Genomic DNA, 16010 nt, shown 5'->3' with positions numbered 1-16010 from the left:
GGGGGGGGGGGGGTGAAGGCAAAAAAAGAGATTACACAGTGACAAAAAAGGGAAAATTGGATAAGTTTAGGCGAGCTAGATGGACAGATAGCAATATCTGAGCGGTAACAGCAAAGGGACACAGGCAGAGGTAGCAGAGGGACTGTGTGGGCGGTCGGAAGTGTGAGTGTTGTCAGTAACTTGAGGGAACACTGTCCACAGCAAAGAGAATCAAAAATGGACTGGACAAGTGGTGAAAAGGCAGATCATTTACTGTGGATGTAATTCAGAGAAAACCAAAGGAGTCCTGCTGAGACTTTTACACACTGCTAACAAATCTCTGCACTTAATTTTCTTTTCTAAATGTATTTTTACTCTTTTCCCGCAAGAACTGTTTTTGCTAAGAACATCATTACAGTCCAATGACAGACTTTTAGTAATTTCCTTTCAGACGTTCACCCATTACAGCTTAATGCGGCAATGTTGTTAACATAAAAGCTTCGACTTACCAAAACCTAATCTTTATAGCTTGTTCTTTTTAAACTGTCATAAGTCATTTTGGATAAAAAGCTTACACATACTCCAACATGTTTTATTAATCTATTCATTGGGTAAATATATGTTACAAATAAAAGAACCATTGTCAAGCAAGGAAGATGACTTTGTGATCATTTCACTTTTATCTTTTTAGGGTAACACCACATTTTTGTCACAGCATCACATGAATATACATCACAAAATAAATAAATGGATATCAGGTAGTAGTGATTATTTTCTAGGAAGCTGTTTCTTTTTTCATGCAATATTTATAACTTGACCATTTGCCTACCTATATTTTCCAGTTCCAAGGTGCTTCACAATAATTTGCTAAAACATGCATTTTAAATTGTCTATTACATCTTTACATTGTTGGTCATGAAGTTCAGAGTCTTGTCAGATGCAATTTGAATACTGACATTTGCATGTAGGGTGGCTATGAATGGTCAAACAACTTTACTAACCTTAAGTATTTGACTGAACACTTGGTTCTTAAAAAAGGTAAATACGATAGTCTGTATCACTGCAAGACCTAAAGTGAGTTGTGTTTCAAATAGTTTGATGTAGTTTGTGTGAGGAATTGGATTTTTTGTTTCTGTTTTGTTTTCTTTATGGTTTCTCTGGGGGTTTTATTTAGTGTTTTCGATTTGGGTTTTTTCCTGTGTTTTGTTTTACTTCTGTTTTAGTTTATTGGTTTGTGTTTAGTTTCTGTTTTCGTGTGTTTTTACTTCCTCATTCCTCCTCAGTCTATTTCTCCCTCTGCATTCCTGTCACGCCCACTCACACCTGTCAAAGCCTGTTAATCTTGTCACCTGTCTCCACTTACCTAATTATCCTCAGCACTTTAAATACCCGGTCATTTCTTCCACTAGTCGCTGGTTCATTGTTTTTTGTTGCCGTTAACTGCCATGCTCTGTACCTCGTCTCCTTGTTGTTTTGTCCACCGTTGTTTGGTTTTTTGTTGCTGCCTCGTCAGCCGTTTGTTTTTTCATTTTTTTGATTCTTTAGTTTAATAAATTAGTTTTTTTGTTCGTCTAATTATGAGTCTGCGTTCTGGGTTCGCCATCGTCTCCACCGGTCCTGACAGTTTGAATATATGCTTGTAAAGGTGAACTTCGGAGTGTAGATGGACAAGTGAATTGAAAGAGCTGCAAAATCCTAAAATACCCCAGTGTAAGCCTGAGATGATGGCTTGAAGACGCTTGTCAACACATGCCTGGTTGAGCCTTAGTTCCTGGGGCTGAAACGAGGCTACAAAAAGCATTGGCCCACCACTTGCAGGAAGAGTAGTCAAGGTTGGGTGCAATGTGAGCCAAGTAACAGGTAAAGGCAGGCTCCTGGGTATAGATCCCTGGCATTATAAACTGTGCGGCAGACATTTATACAAGGTTTACTTTTAGAAATGGCCTAAGAAATACCTATAACTGAGAGGGATATCTATGAGTGTAAAAACAGATGTCCACTCATCTTGATTTGTGCTTTCAACAAAACTGACACTATTTACCATTTTGTATAAATTACAGTGCTTCTACTGGTACAGGTTTTCAGTGTTTTATTTAGAGAGTACTTTGTGCCACTTTCACAAAATGTGTATGAGATTTTTTTATTTTTTTTATTTTTTTACTTTGCAGTGTTCTGATCTGCATTTTGACCTTGTCCTTGTCTCTTCTTTCAGGTATGCGCATCTTGGTAACCCTGCTGTTGGACACACTGCCCATGCTCGGTAATGTGCTGTTGCTCTGCTTCTTTGTCTTCTTCATATTCGGGATTGTTGGTGTCCAGTTGTGGGCTGGCTTGCTCAGAAACCGATGCTTCGTCAAAGACAACTTCTCCTTGTGAGTTCCCCATTGCATATACGTTCCAAATGGTTGCAAAGCTTTATCCATTCAGAATGTCTTCAGTTTTTGCGTTATTTTGAGTCAGTCAATCGTTCATATCTGATCTAGTGTATTTTAAGATGATAGACAGTAGTGAGAAACCAGAAAATTTCTTGAAGGGTGCCAGTGTAGTTATAATCCAAACTTCGAACACACATCATCTTTCTCATGTAAAGTCAAATAGGGATTTCAGACTTTCTTTTGTAGGAATCAAAGCTATGACCACGTCTTAATGTATGAAAGAGGTTTAACGAGAAACAAGCTCAAAATCAGTGTTAAATCTGTTGCCAGTGCCTCATTAGGGTCACCATAGTGCACACCTGTCTTTCATTTCATAGCAGTACTCATAATAACACATCCACACAGGAACACAGAGTAAACGTAAGTATCAGAGTGACCATGCAAAGAAAAACGTGTGTGGTGGTCCACCCTGTCCATTTTCATGTGTCTATATGTCTATAGTATTTTATGTTAGAGATATAACAAGTTAAGAAGACCCTTCATTTTCAGTTTTGCGGTGAATACTTTAAACTCAGATACAGTGGAAGTCATTGATAGTTTGGGTGTGTGCATTTTGGGGGAATTTGAGAAACAATTATAAGCTGTATAGGAGTGATGGACACACTGGGTGGAACAAGACAAAAGGGCTCTGTATTGATGTATAAACTGTATCAAAAGTGTGAAGATTGTACAAGTAAAAAAGACTGCTTTGAAGTTAGTGACGGACATTCCATCATGAAGTTGAACAGGTCATTGCAAAATCTCCAAAAATTATCAAACTTAAACAGGGATTGTATATGTTGACCATTGCCTGTCATTTATAATCCAGTATTTTATGACTCATTTTAACTATATGAATTTTGTTTATTGTGAAGTATGCCTGAGCTATAGATCTCTAGAAACAGCTGTAATAAACTCTTGTTGTTTATTTAGAATATTTTTTGCAGTCTTTTGCAGATTTTATCATCTCCATTTAACATACTGTTACCAAAAGTCATTCCACATTATTCCCAGTCTCACTTTATATATTGATGTTTTTGTTTTTTTTTTAATGTTTTTTTCCAAAGAGTAGTAGCAATCAAAAATTGCAAGGGCTAAATAGTATTAGGGGTGCTTCAAAGCCTATGCACTGGTACCCATATTTAACTTAATTTGACCTAAACATTTTATTTAGCGTAGCTTTGGACTTTACAAGGCTGTTATTTTTCCGCTTTACTTGTTTTTCATAAAGTACAATACAATTGGACTGAACTCCTTATGAGCAAGCTAATAATAAACCAATACTTATTTTTGTCACCTTGCAAAAAGCTATAATTTTCTACACACAACACAGATCCTTCTCCCAAGAGTCTGTAATGGCCTGCAGTTGTTTACCCTAGCCTGTAGAAGTCAAACAACCTGCTGGCAGTAGAGACACCTTTGGCTTTGGCAGTGTTTTTAGCAGCCATTGTCTTCTTTTTGACAAAATCCTTTGGTTTCACTGCAACATTTTCATCCAAATTCTGGATGACAACACTGCCACATTTAAAAGTGTTTAAATGATGTGCTACTAAAATGTTCATTTCTAAGTGAGAAAAATGGCTGGAGCTGAAAACTAAACCCCATTCTAATATTACAACAATGGCCACCAAAAGTGTCTCAAGTAAACATAGTGACAGAGCTGTATTTACCACTGTCTTAATCCAACTGTAACTGAAAACAGCAGTTCTAAACTAGTTTGAAAGTAACTTTAAGAAGTAAACTTACAAAATGGGGTCATAATCTAAAAGCCACTGAGGTTAGTGACTCCAAAGACTCATTGAAGTGATGAATAGAGAGCAGAGACAGGTCCTGGAATAATGAGAAAGGCCCTGTATGGCCCATGCTCCTGTACTGTATATGGAACATGGACACCCATGACTTATTCATGTTCCCTGTGTCACCCCAGGTTCATTAATCTCTATAGGATTTATGACATCTCACATCTGTAATTTAAGTCCATGCATTATGTCTTTGGTGAGCAGATGTATTTTTTGTCATCATCGTCAGCCTTTTTTTTTGCTCACAAACTTATGGTACTTGTGAGGTTTGCGTTTCTTTACTACATAAACGGCACACTGTTTATTCTCGGCATTATGCTGTGATAAGGTATGTGTTCTAATGGGAGCTTTCACTTCTCTCACACATCAGTCAGGCATATTTCAGTGCTTTAGTAACAGCTGCCAGTTGGGCTGATGGCATCTTTTAAAAAAAAAGGCTGATTAGGAGTATTTGAGATCACTCGGCAGGAGTGACATCCCACGAGGCATGTTGGGTTATGATGAATAGGCAAGGTGGCAAGCTGAGCTCATCAGGCACATAAGTGCTCTTGCACATCATCCCAATGTGTGAAACAGCTTTTAAGAAAGATAGTGTGAAGTGGTCCTGAAGTGCAAAGGGATTGGTCTGGTTCCACAATATTTGAGACGCTACTACAATTATTAAAATTCACCAGATGAAGGTGTGCTGACAGATGAGCCGAATATAACCTAATCATCAGATACTCAGTTTCTTCCAGATGGAAAAGTACTCTGTGACAGATATGCCAAGAGGTGCTATCACAGCCAAATATGTCTTTGCATTTGACTCGCTCAATAAGAATAAAGATCTCCCCAGGTATTTGGCACCACTCCGTTCAAACATATTCATAGCTGGCTCCTCTAAATTTCAGCTATCCTCTTGAATGAGTGTTAATCAGCAAAAATCAGCTCATGTGGTGTAAAATGCAATTAATAGCTGCAGAATGTGAGGCTTTGAAATTCATCGACTTTGCAATTTGCACAAAAAGGCAGAATCATTGTGCAATATTATAATGATCAATCTTTTAAACTGTTTAATCCAGGCAAAATTCACAGGCTGTAATTTAATAGTATTAAGGGACCATAGATCACTAAAGACATACTAATCACTGTTATATTTTTCCTTGGAAACACTGAGGGTTACATTTTCACTAGAAATACCCATGTTCCAAGATGTCTTCTAACATGCAGAAAAAATATAATTATTATTGCTAAAACAATGCAGTTTGTTCAAATCACTTTGTTGGGAATTCCATACCATGTTAAGCTATTCGTAAAATAATTAGTGACATGTATTACATATTGATAACTCAAGTTAATGACAACTAAACTAATTATTAATTGCCATAAGTTATTAATTTTCTGTGTGAAGTGGAAATCTAAAATGACAAAAAGCGTATATATTTCATAAATTTAAGACAAATGACAAAAAAATTTGTATATTTATTCAAAATCAATTCTCTAAAGTTCCCCTTCACATCAAGAATCAAACAAGTCCCCAGAACAAAAAATGAAATATTGTTCCATTCATTACAAATCCTTAAAATCTTTTTTCTGACTGGTGTCTTTCAAATCCATTTAGTTTAATAAAGTTTAATTCTAAAAAAAAATGATATGCATGAAGACAATTCAGAAAAAGTTGCAAAGTTATGGAGACCAATGGATCACAAAGACTTTTCAAATTAGATCAAGTGTCCTATTCTAAACATAGATTTTGACAAAAGATGCAAATAAATTCTAGGAAGTGACCATTACCACAGCCAAACTCAAGACAGGGTTTACTTTATGTGTTTTAAATGATGAGAATTTAGAAAGCACAAACAGGAACAGGAAAGACAAACAGTACAAGTAGAATTCTGTAAGCTGATTGCTCTCCATGTCTAATTAGCCAATAACCTCTACAATATTTTCTCTTCTACTTCCTCAAGCCCTCTGTCTGAGCGTGCAAAATACTACCAGACTGAAAATGATGATGAGAACCCCTTCATCTGTTCCATGCCACAAGATAACGGCATGAGGAACTGCGACTCGATCCCCGTGCTGTCTGACGAGGGACGCCAGAAGTGCAGCCTAACTATCGAATTTTACAATAGCACTGACAACACCACTTGCGTCAACTGGAACCAGTACTACACCAACTGCTCTGCTGGTCTCTCCAACCCCTTTAAGGGAGCAATAAACTTTGACAACATCTGCTATGCGTGGATTGCCATCTTTCAGGTGAGCTGCAACTGGACTGAAGAAGCAGCATATCAGGAAAACGGAGTAAGCATTTTCTGCAGTGGAAAAAGCTCTGGCTGGTTTGGATGATGAGCAATCAAGCAATCATGTAATGCCAAATGCATATGAAGAATAACAGAAAAAAAAAACCCAGTCATGGATTGATGCATCAAAGAAATGGGGCTTACAAAATTTGCAGGTCACAGCCACATCACCAGACTACAGGCTCTACATTTGTTATCTGTACCCACATTGTCAGGAAAGGTTTTTGTTGTAGTGTTAATTTATCTTAGTCCAGCTGCTGGGGGTGTAATTTTAGAAGACAAAAGTCAGGCAAGAGATAATGTCTGCCAAAAAGTCTGGGCTCTGCTTCAGTTAGCCTGTCTGGAAAAATGCTGGATAAAAAATTTAAGCTGAATGTTGGTGTTTGAAATTCTTTGTTTTCTTTCAATTTTATCTTAAGTTTTCTCTTTTTTCTTGTTTATTGTATAATAAGTATCAATTTAGCTTTGTTTTTTGTACTTTACTGCCTTTGTTTCTTTTTAGGTGATTACTCTGGAGGGATGGGTGGACATTATGTACTTTGTGATGGATGCTCATTCTTTCTACAACTTCATCTACTTCATTCTACTCATCATTGTAAGTGACACATCTTGGTAACAATGGATGAGTGTGGGTGTGTGTCCGTTGATGATTGGGCAAAAGGGTCAACTGATGAGAGCAGCAATGGTGGACATCCAGCAAGACTATGTAAGCAACAATGTCTTCTTCTTCTCCTTCTGATCTACAGATTGGCTCATTCTTTATGATCAACCTGTGCCTGGTGGTCATTGCTACTCAGTTCTCAGAGACCAAGCAGAGGGAGAGCCAGCTGATGAAGGAGCAACGAGTGCGCTTCATGTCAAATGCTAGCACACTGGCCTCCCTCTCGGAGCCGGGTTCCTGCTACGATGAGCTGCTCAAGTACCTGGTTCACATCATTCGAAAAGGAGCCAAGCAAGTGGTTCAAGTCTGCAGGTTTTTAGCTCGTCGTGCGGGGCTAAACGTCGCTGCCTCATCACCACCTACAGAGCCACAGCGCAGCCAGAGCCAGAGAAGGAGGAGGAAGTCCTCTAGGCAGGGGTCTGTGTCAGTTCATGAACATCATCATCATCATCATCATCATCATCATCACTTATATCACTACAATCTAAGGAATGGCAGTGTGAGAGATGGAGGGAGCATCAGGTGTCTGGAAGGGCGAGATCTTGAAGCTGGGGGTCACAGCAATAATGAAGGGGGCCCAAGTGCAACCACTGGCAGTGGGCATACTGCTTTAGCACCACCATCTTCTATGACAGCAACAACCTCTGACTCAAATCTCGCCACTTTGTCTGATACCGCTGCAGAAGCTGCCTGTTCACCTTCAGGTTGTAGTCCCCTCAGCACAGAAACTCCTCGCTGTAGTTTCTTTCCCATCAATCGAGGAATGACTCCAGTCACCTACTTGACTTCAGCTTCCAAATCCAGGGTGATGAAGAGGAACTCTGTGCCATTTGCTGCTCCTGCACCTAAGAACTACCCTACCCTCCAGGCCCGAGCCTTAGCAGAGTCCAGACGAGGAAGTATTGCTGCCAGCACACTAACAAATTTTAGTTTTAACCTCAATATCCCACCAATGCCTTTGGAGAGACGCCCATCGAGCCTGGTAGACGCGCATACTGCAACAGGTAGTCACACATCAACCTACAAAGTCTAAACTTACAAACATGAGTCTAGTCGAAGTGTTTGATCAGCTACATTAACCCAGTATCTCACTGGGCTGTGACTGTTAAAGACTGATTGGCGAATGGTTTTCGCATATGCAAAAAAATTGTGCAAAACATTTTGTCTCAAATTAATTGCAGAGTCATTCCAGATGTTGCAAACCCTTCTCAAATTCATCTGAATTTAGTTTCTGTAATTCGAGATTGCTAAAACTGCATTTTGACACCTGTATGGGAGCTCTCCTTATGAGAGAAAACATCCGAGGCTACAGCCCTAAATGTCCAATTCTAATCATGTTAATGAGAATAATACTTGATAAAGAAGTGGTCTAAATCTGCCAAGGCAGGTAGAATGAGGGCAACAAAATAATGTGCATGGCCTAGAATACATTTTTACAATTTGTGCTCACAATAATAGAAAGTAATTTTCAAAAATTGGTCATGCAAAACAGCCACATGGCTTGCTGGTTACGTGGTCCCAAAAAAAAAAAAAAAAAAAATCACAATTTGCTGAGATTGCAACTGAAAATTCACCCATTTTCTCACAATTTTGAATAACCAACTATTCAACAGCCACAGCCCAGAGAGATACTGGCTTTACTTAACAACTTCTGTGCTGGCTGTGCTAAATGGAAATTAATTTGTTACACAAAAGAAATAAACAAACAAATAAATAAAAAAGCAGGAACCTTTAATTTACTTAATATTTGTTATGATGCTAATCAAGTTCCAGTTTAGCTTTTCTTGCACTCACTTAGAACAGTGTGGTTAAGTCAAAACAAAAAAACTTTATAAAACCAATCATGAGAACATGATCAGTGTCAATTTGATGTTTCAAAGCCTCAAGTCATAACAAAATCTAAAGAGACCTTTTTTTACCATGAGTCAGAGATCGCTAAGTACATTATTAAAATGCTAATTTACCATGTCAAAACCTACAGCCAGCTTTGAGTTATTCACAGCTAAGTTCTAATCAGGATCATGAAAAGTTCAGCCAAATGTGTTCAGGTTGTACCGACAGTCAAAAAGTTGAGTGGCAGACAGACAGGCCATAGCTATGAGGAAGCAAGGAATAACTTATACAGCATCAAACACACTCCCTCTAACACACACAAGTGTGTAAAATACTACAATAAATCACTAAAAATTAATGGGATGTTTTTCTAAACTTCATTTGTACACTTTATTACAATCATACAGACTTTGCTGCAGCAAAAATCATTGTCTCAGTCTCCCTATCTGACCTTTCTTTCTCGTTCAGATGCAGCTCAGCTCTCATGCCAGCTGTCGGCCCACGACCTTAGCACCACTAGCAGTGCCATGGACAAAGCCGCTCTGACTCTAGACCCCATGAGCTGCCCTTATTGCGCCAAAGGCCTGGCCCGCCAACCAGCCGCAGGCACCGAGGGCAACGAGACTCCAGGCGACTCTGACAGCGATGGAGTTTACGAGATCAGCCAGGATCTCCATCCCAGGGACAGGCGAGACAGCAGACAGCCCAGGAAGAAGAGCCGGAGATTGGGCAAAACCGCTGCCAGGGTTGTCCGCTTCTGGAGGCTAGTGTGTGACACCTTCAGGAAGATTGTGGATAGCAAGTACTTTGGACGAGGGATTATGATCGCGATTCTGATTAATACTCTGAGCATGGGGATCGAGTACCATGAGCAGGTAAGTCCACATGTATGCTTCTGAATGGGTTATTTGTATGTGTTTGTATGTGTGCAGCTGCTTTGGCATGGTGCTTGACTGAAATAGCAAACCTAAAGGCCAACAGTTCTATAACAATATTGACTACAGGCAGACAGATAAAACATACTGATAGACTGTTAAAAGCTAATAGGTTGCCTGTATGTTTTTCTCAGTGATTGTGTGAGCAGCACTTCTCCCACATGCCCAAGTGATATTCATATTGTCTCTCTGGTCTCACTGGTTTACAAAAGCCTAATTACAGCCACATGAGACAGAAACTGGAAAGACCTAGCGTGCAAGACAGAGGATGTAGAAAGTGAAATAGAGCACTGGGTAGATTTAAGATCTGAGTGAAATTTTCAGGTTTTTCTTCAATTTTTTTCAGTATTTCAGTAATCATTTGTGTCTTTCTTTTTGAGCCAGTTTACTCATGACTTTACCAAGCAATCTGCGTCACTTTATTTTATCTGGATTAGGAGAGCCGAATGCCAACTTTGTGAGGTGTAAATGCACACAGCATGTTGGGGAGACTACATCAACAGATGGGCTAACACTCAGAACAAATGTGAGACAAGCACGAGTGCAGTCTCTTGTCTCTTGGGGAAGACTTCAGTGGTGACAAGTCCTTTTCATCCTGCTATCTTATACCATCAGGAATCAGGCAGTGGAGTTTTTTCCATATATATATATATATATATATATATATATATATATATATATATATATGTGTGTGTGTGTGTGTATATACAGGCCAATGTAAAATGTGGATTATTCAGCAACGTTGCTTCATATGAAGCGAAATGCATGTTTTCTTTGGCAACAGTCTCAGATCCATTGAACTTATTGCATATTCAAACAATACATGTAGAACTGTGGTCAAAAGCTTACATCTACTCATTGCGGACATGAATGTCATAATAATTTGGGCTTTTAATTATTTTTTTGAATCATTCTTTTTACAGGGTAGAAAAATTAAGCATAACTTTAACAGTTTTTAAAAGCAAAACTTGGGTGCACAAATTAGATTTTAGAGTAGATTTTATCTGATTCACACAGGGTCAGAATAAACATGCAGGTTCAAATACATACACACATCCACTTAAACCTTTTATTAAGTGGTGCTAAAGGTTCCAGGGGGTCTTTTAATTTGCCGAGGCTAGTGATCATGAATGTCTGCAGCTGTTAGTTTCTCTTTGCCAGCATAAAAAGGATTTGTTTGACAGCATATATTAGACTGATCAATAGTAATCAGTAACTGTCAGATGAAAGGAAATGTTAGGATGCTCAGGAACAAGTCAGGAACTATCAAGGCTCAAGCCTGCCATGAGCTAGAAACTGGAACACCAGTATGTCTGTCCACAGTGAAGACAGTTTTTCATTAACATGGATCTAGAGGATGCTGACCAAAAGAAAAGCCCCTGCTTATAAATCAGCACCTTCAAACTTAAAATAATTTTGTAGATGCTGACATGGACAAACCAAAAGCTTTCTTGAAAAAGATTTTACAGTCAGATGAGAGGAAAAATAGAGCTCTTTGGTCACAATGACAAAAACTTTATTTGGAGGCATCAAGTTGAGGCTTTCAGACCTATGAGCACTGAACAAACTGTCAAGCAGGTTGGTGGTAGCATCATGCTGTGATACTGTTGTATTGTGCAAAATGGATGAATTAATGAAAAAAGAGGACTACCTCCAAATTTTTCAACTTCATCTAAAATCAGCAGCTAAATGTTTAAAACTTAGACACACATGGGTGTGAACAGGACAGTGATACCAAAAACACATCAGAACTGGTTTCTGATTGCATAAATCAGGCTAACATTGAACTTCTGGAAAGGCTGTCTCAAAGCCCCAAGTTCAACCTGATTGAAAATTTATGAACCACTCCTAAAAACCCAGATCCATGGCAGAAGCTTGTTGGCGACTACAAAAAGTGACCAGTCAAAATTCAACCTATTAACGTACATTCATCCGATTAGTAGAAATGTCCAAATATATTGGGGTTGGTATGTATAGTTTTGACATTGTGTGGATTCAAGAAAATCCCCTAACAAAAAATCTCAACTTGTGAACCCATCTCGTTTTTTAAAAGTCACTGATGTTGTATGTTGTTTAATCATTCTACTCTGGAAAAATGTTTCTAACAAATCATTAACAAGCCCCCCACCCCACCCCCACCCCGAAAAATAGACTAATAAGCAAAATAAGGATTTCATTAAGACTGTAATACCTTGTTGTCTGATATAATTCCTACATTTTTCAGCCAGCTATTTGAAGACCAGATTACTTTGCCTTAAATATGTTTTACTATAGTTATAAAACAATCGGCTAAATAATGTTTTTGTTTTATTTTCTCCAAGGTTTGACCTATAACTTGCATTATTGCCCAAAATACTTTTTTGTAGTTTCTCTCTGTTCCCATGATTGTTTTTATAAGGAATATAAAAGTGCAGGTTTCAGTGCTGAGGTACACTTTGTGTTTGAGGCTATTTTGCTGCCTTCGGCATGTGTGATCCAGTGTAGCATTACATAACATGAGTGGAGTAAGCGACACAAGCGCTGTGTTTCTTTGCACATGTAGGTGTGTAAGCAGGAGATGGAGCCTTGCCAGGTCTTTTGGTTTACTTTTGATCACTGACCCAGTGCCTATAAACAAATCCAGATGCTGAGCTTTGCCACACTGAGAAAAGTGAGCTTTTATAGCATTCCTCCATCCTTTTTTTTCCCCCTTTGTGCTCTTGGTCTTATTCTGGTTCCGATTCTTTTCTTCTGCTCCCCTTTTCTTTCTCTTTATTCCCACTCATTTAACTTTGTTTTTCTTTTTTTTTCTAAACTTTACCTCCACCTCTTTAATTTGCCTTTCTTCACTTACCCTTTCTTTTTTCGTTTGTCTTCAACCTAATATCCTACCAGCATATTCACTTCTTTGAGTGCTCTGTCTTTATTTGGGTAACACAGATCCCTCTCGTCTCCAGACTGGCTGTTTAAAATTTAGTGAGACCCTTCATTGATTGCAAGCCCATCGACATCCAATAGACAGGAAGAGCAGTAAGCTTTAAATGCCTCTGTAACTCTGTCCACATGGAAGAAAGGCCAAGCTTTCATTTACAGTCTTCCTGCAGCCACGTTTTCAAGAGGAGTATTTTTATTCATTGTACTTTAAGCTATTATAATAATTACATCTGCAATTTGTCTTTCAAATATGTTTTTTTTTTATTTATGTTGCATGTTACGGCTATGTTGATGTGTTTCAAAGTAAAGGAGCCATACTTTTCAAAGCATTTACCAATTTTCTATCCTGTGAAAACAGACAACACACTGTAAGTGACTTGTCCAGAGGCTAGATGCCTATACACTTATATACACATGCACATTCACACACTAACTTTTCCTGCCAAAACAGTCTATTAGCTCTCAAAGGATGTGATGGGGAGGATGCTCAATTACACCACACTGAATTTTCGCTCTAATTTTAGTTTAACAAAAGCTAAAAACTAAAATTATCAAAGCAGTAGCCATCCATCCATCCATCCATCCATCCATTCATCTTCTTCCGCTTATCCGGGGTCGGGTTGCGGGAGCAGCAGCCTAAGCAGGGAGACCCAGACTTCCCTCTCCCCAGCCACTTGGGCCAGCTCCTCAGGGGGAATCCCAAGGCGTTCCCAGGCCAGCCGAGAAACATAGTCCCTCCAGCATGTCCTGGGTCTTCCTCTCGGCCTCCTCCCGGTGGGACGTGCCCGGAACACCTCACCAGGGAGGCGTCCAGGAGGCATCCTAATGAAATGCCCGAGCCACCTCAACTTGCTCCTCTCGACGTGGAGGAGCAGCGGCTCTACTCTGAGTCCCTCCCGGTTGACCAAGCTTCTCACCCTATCTCTAAGGGAGAGCCCAGACACTGCGGAGAAAACTCATTTCAGCCGCTTGTATTCGTGATCTTGTTCTTTCAGTCACTACCCAAAGCTCGTGACCATAGATGAGGGTAGGAACGTAGATCGACCGGTAAATCGAGAGCTTCGCCTTTTGACTCAGCTCTCTCATCACCACGACAGACCGGTACAGTGCCTGCTTCACTGCAGATGCTTTACCAATCCACCTGTCGATCTCCCGCTCCATTTTTCCCTCATTCGTGAACAAAACCCCAAGATACTTAAACTCCTCCACTTGTAGCAGGACATCTTGGGACAGGAGCTAAAAGCTAAAAATGAAGCAAGTATGCTGAAGTAGATTTCAAACAGTAGATTTGTGAGCCCGAATTTAAAAAACTTACAGCAGCTCATGAAAATGATTGCTTTTAATTGTTGCGTTTCAGGACAGGTAGACAATTTATCTGCCACTAAGAGCTGTTAACCATCAAAACTGTTCATTACTCATCTGTCTTTCTCTTTATGCACAACTGATCAATCATAGACGTTGTGAGATAAAACCTCACATGCATCATGTGCAGAGTAGAAGTTTGTGTTAAAGAACAGCCGTACCTTTCCAGCTGAGGTTGAGTTTGACGTCTTATTGATCAAGTTTACCTGTTTTCCAGTCCCCCTCCCCCATGTTCTGCAAATGGATGGTGCACAGTAAACTGAAGGTTATGTATGACAACAAATTAGGCTGTAGACCTCTGGCTGTGTCTTAAGGAGAATTTATGAGGGTACACGCTGATAAATAATTAATAGAGAGAGAGAAAAAAACCCACTCAGAATATGACTGTGGCACAAATGCAACACAAAGCAAAATTTAAATGTTACCTGTTTAGAAAGGACAGCAAGGGATGATGACCAAAAATGGGGTAGAAATGCAGTTTTCTGTGTGCATATTTTCATAATAAAGTTTCACAGTCACAGACTGACTGCCTTTTTAAAATTTCTCACCAAATTTGTTTTGTCCTTTACTGTAACTATTATTGCTCTTTGTACAGTGGGATTGTGCTAACACACACACAAATATTCTATGTATGTGCTGCTGTTAGGTGTTCAGGACTACACGTTCACACTCCAGTCCAATGAGTGGTGATCAAGCACTACTTTGTCAATTGTCAGTTTCAAAAGGAATTTGGCCAATTCAGGTTTGTTCACTTTCATCTGCGTAAGGCACTGGCATCTAAATTATTTCTCTGTTTTTTTTATTGTTTTATTAATTATAACATTTTGGAAGCCCAGTAAATAAAATTAAATTAGCATTTCTGACAGAGGGAACGCATATTGCCCACCACTTTGCCAAAGTTTTCAACAAATATCTTGAATGATCTGTTAGAACTCAAAGGATGTGGAGGATTGTGGTATGTTACACTGTGCTGGGAATGACTCTCAGCAACTATCACATACAATTTTAGTTTGATATCTAAAACGTTAACTGAGTTTTTGCCATTTCTGTCTTGGTTAATGTTGATTAGTCGTGGCTGCCATCTTCCATGCATAAGGTTGTAGCTGTACAACCGCTGAATACTTTCTGAGACCTTCATTAAAATCTATCTAGTGGTTCATGAAATATTTTGCTAACATACATACAAGTTTGACACTAAGTGTTAATGTTGAAACTCTAGGCAAAGATCTCATCTTTGGCATTTGGAATAATCCTTATAACTGACTCTCAGCTCCGCATGAGTGAGATGTTTTGCTAATGCAGGCACATGAACACACATACACACAGAAGGAGGAAAAAAATATTATTCGCCTTTCAGCAACAGCAAAATAAGAATTTATCACTTTGGGAGCTGGATCTGAAATTGCCCAGGAGCCACCAGTTAATGATAACTGATGAACAAAATAAAACACTGCGACCTGAAATTTTAGGCTCTCTGGCGATTGGACCACAACAGATAGCACACAACCACACGTGTGTGTGTGTGCCTCAGCACAGACATGATGTTACCCTGAAGGGGTGTGTTTAGCTGCAGTGCCTCAACCATCACTTCACAACACATACCAGAGCCCCCCCCAACTCATCCGCTTCCCATCACATACACACAAAAGTGGTGCTTACATTGCTCATCTACATGCGTGCTCAGTGAGTGTGTGTGTAAAACTCAAAGATTAAGAGATAAAAAAAATGATGAGCAGAGTGTTAGATGGGGACAGGGGGAGTTTCAGGAGGGACAGAAGGAGTGACTGGTGCTGGAAAGAAGGCAGATGGGCTGCACCACTAAGAAGAGGGTG

General features: G+C 39.3%; 1 protein-coding gene across 9 annotated transcripts in view; it reads left to right on the top strand.

Annotated features, from left to right (window-relative positions):
- Positions 1-16010, top strand: part of cacna1g (calcium channel, voltage-dependent, T type, alpha 1G subunit) — a 294208-nt gene that overhangs the window by 166527 nt on the left and 111671 nt on the right. For all 9 annotated transcript variants that reach the window (XM_037980627.1, XM_017416147.3, XM_017416146.3 and 6 more), the window contains exons 6-10: positions 2192-2351; positions 6139-6430; positions 6977-7069; positions 7221-8139; positions 9437-9843. In XM_037980627.1, coding sequence (XP_037836555.1) covers positions 2192-2351; positions 6139-6430; positions 6977-7069; positions 7221-8139; positions 9437-9843 — 1871 coding nt within the window. The remainder of the gene's footprint in view (positions 1-2191; positions 2352-6138; positions 6431-6976; positions 7070-7220; positions 8140-9436; positions 9844-16010) is intronic.

Source organism: Kryptolebias marmoratus, linkage group LG17 (genome assembly GCF_001649575.2).
Source record: "Kryptolebias marmoratus isolate JLee-2015 linkage group LG17, ASM164957v2, whole genome shotgun sequence".
Taxonomy (NCBI): Eukaryota; Metazoa; Chordata; class Actinopteri; order Cyprinodontiformes; family Rivulidae; genus Kryptolebias; species Kryptolebias marmoratus.
The sequence above is the reverse complement of the archived record's forward strand: the minus strand, read 5'-3'. Positions and strand labels throughout refer to the sequence as shown.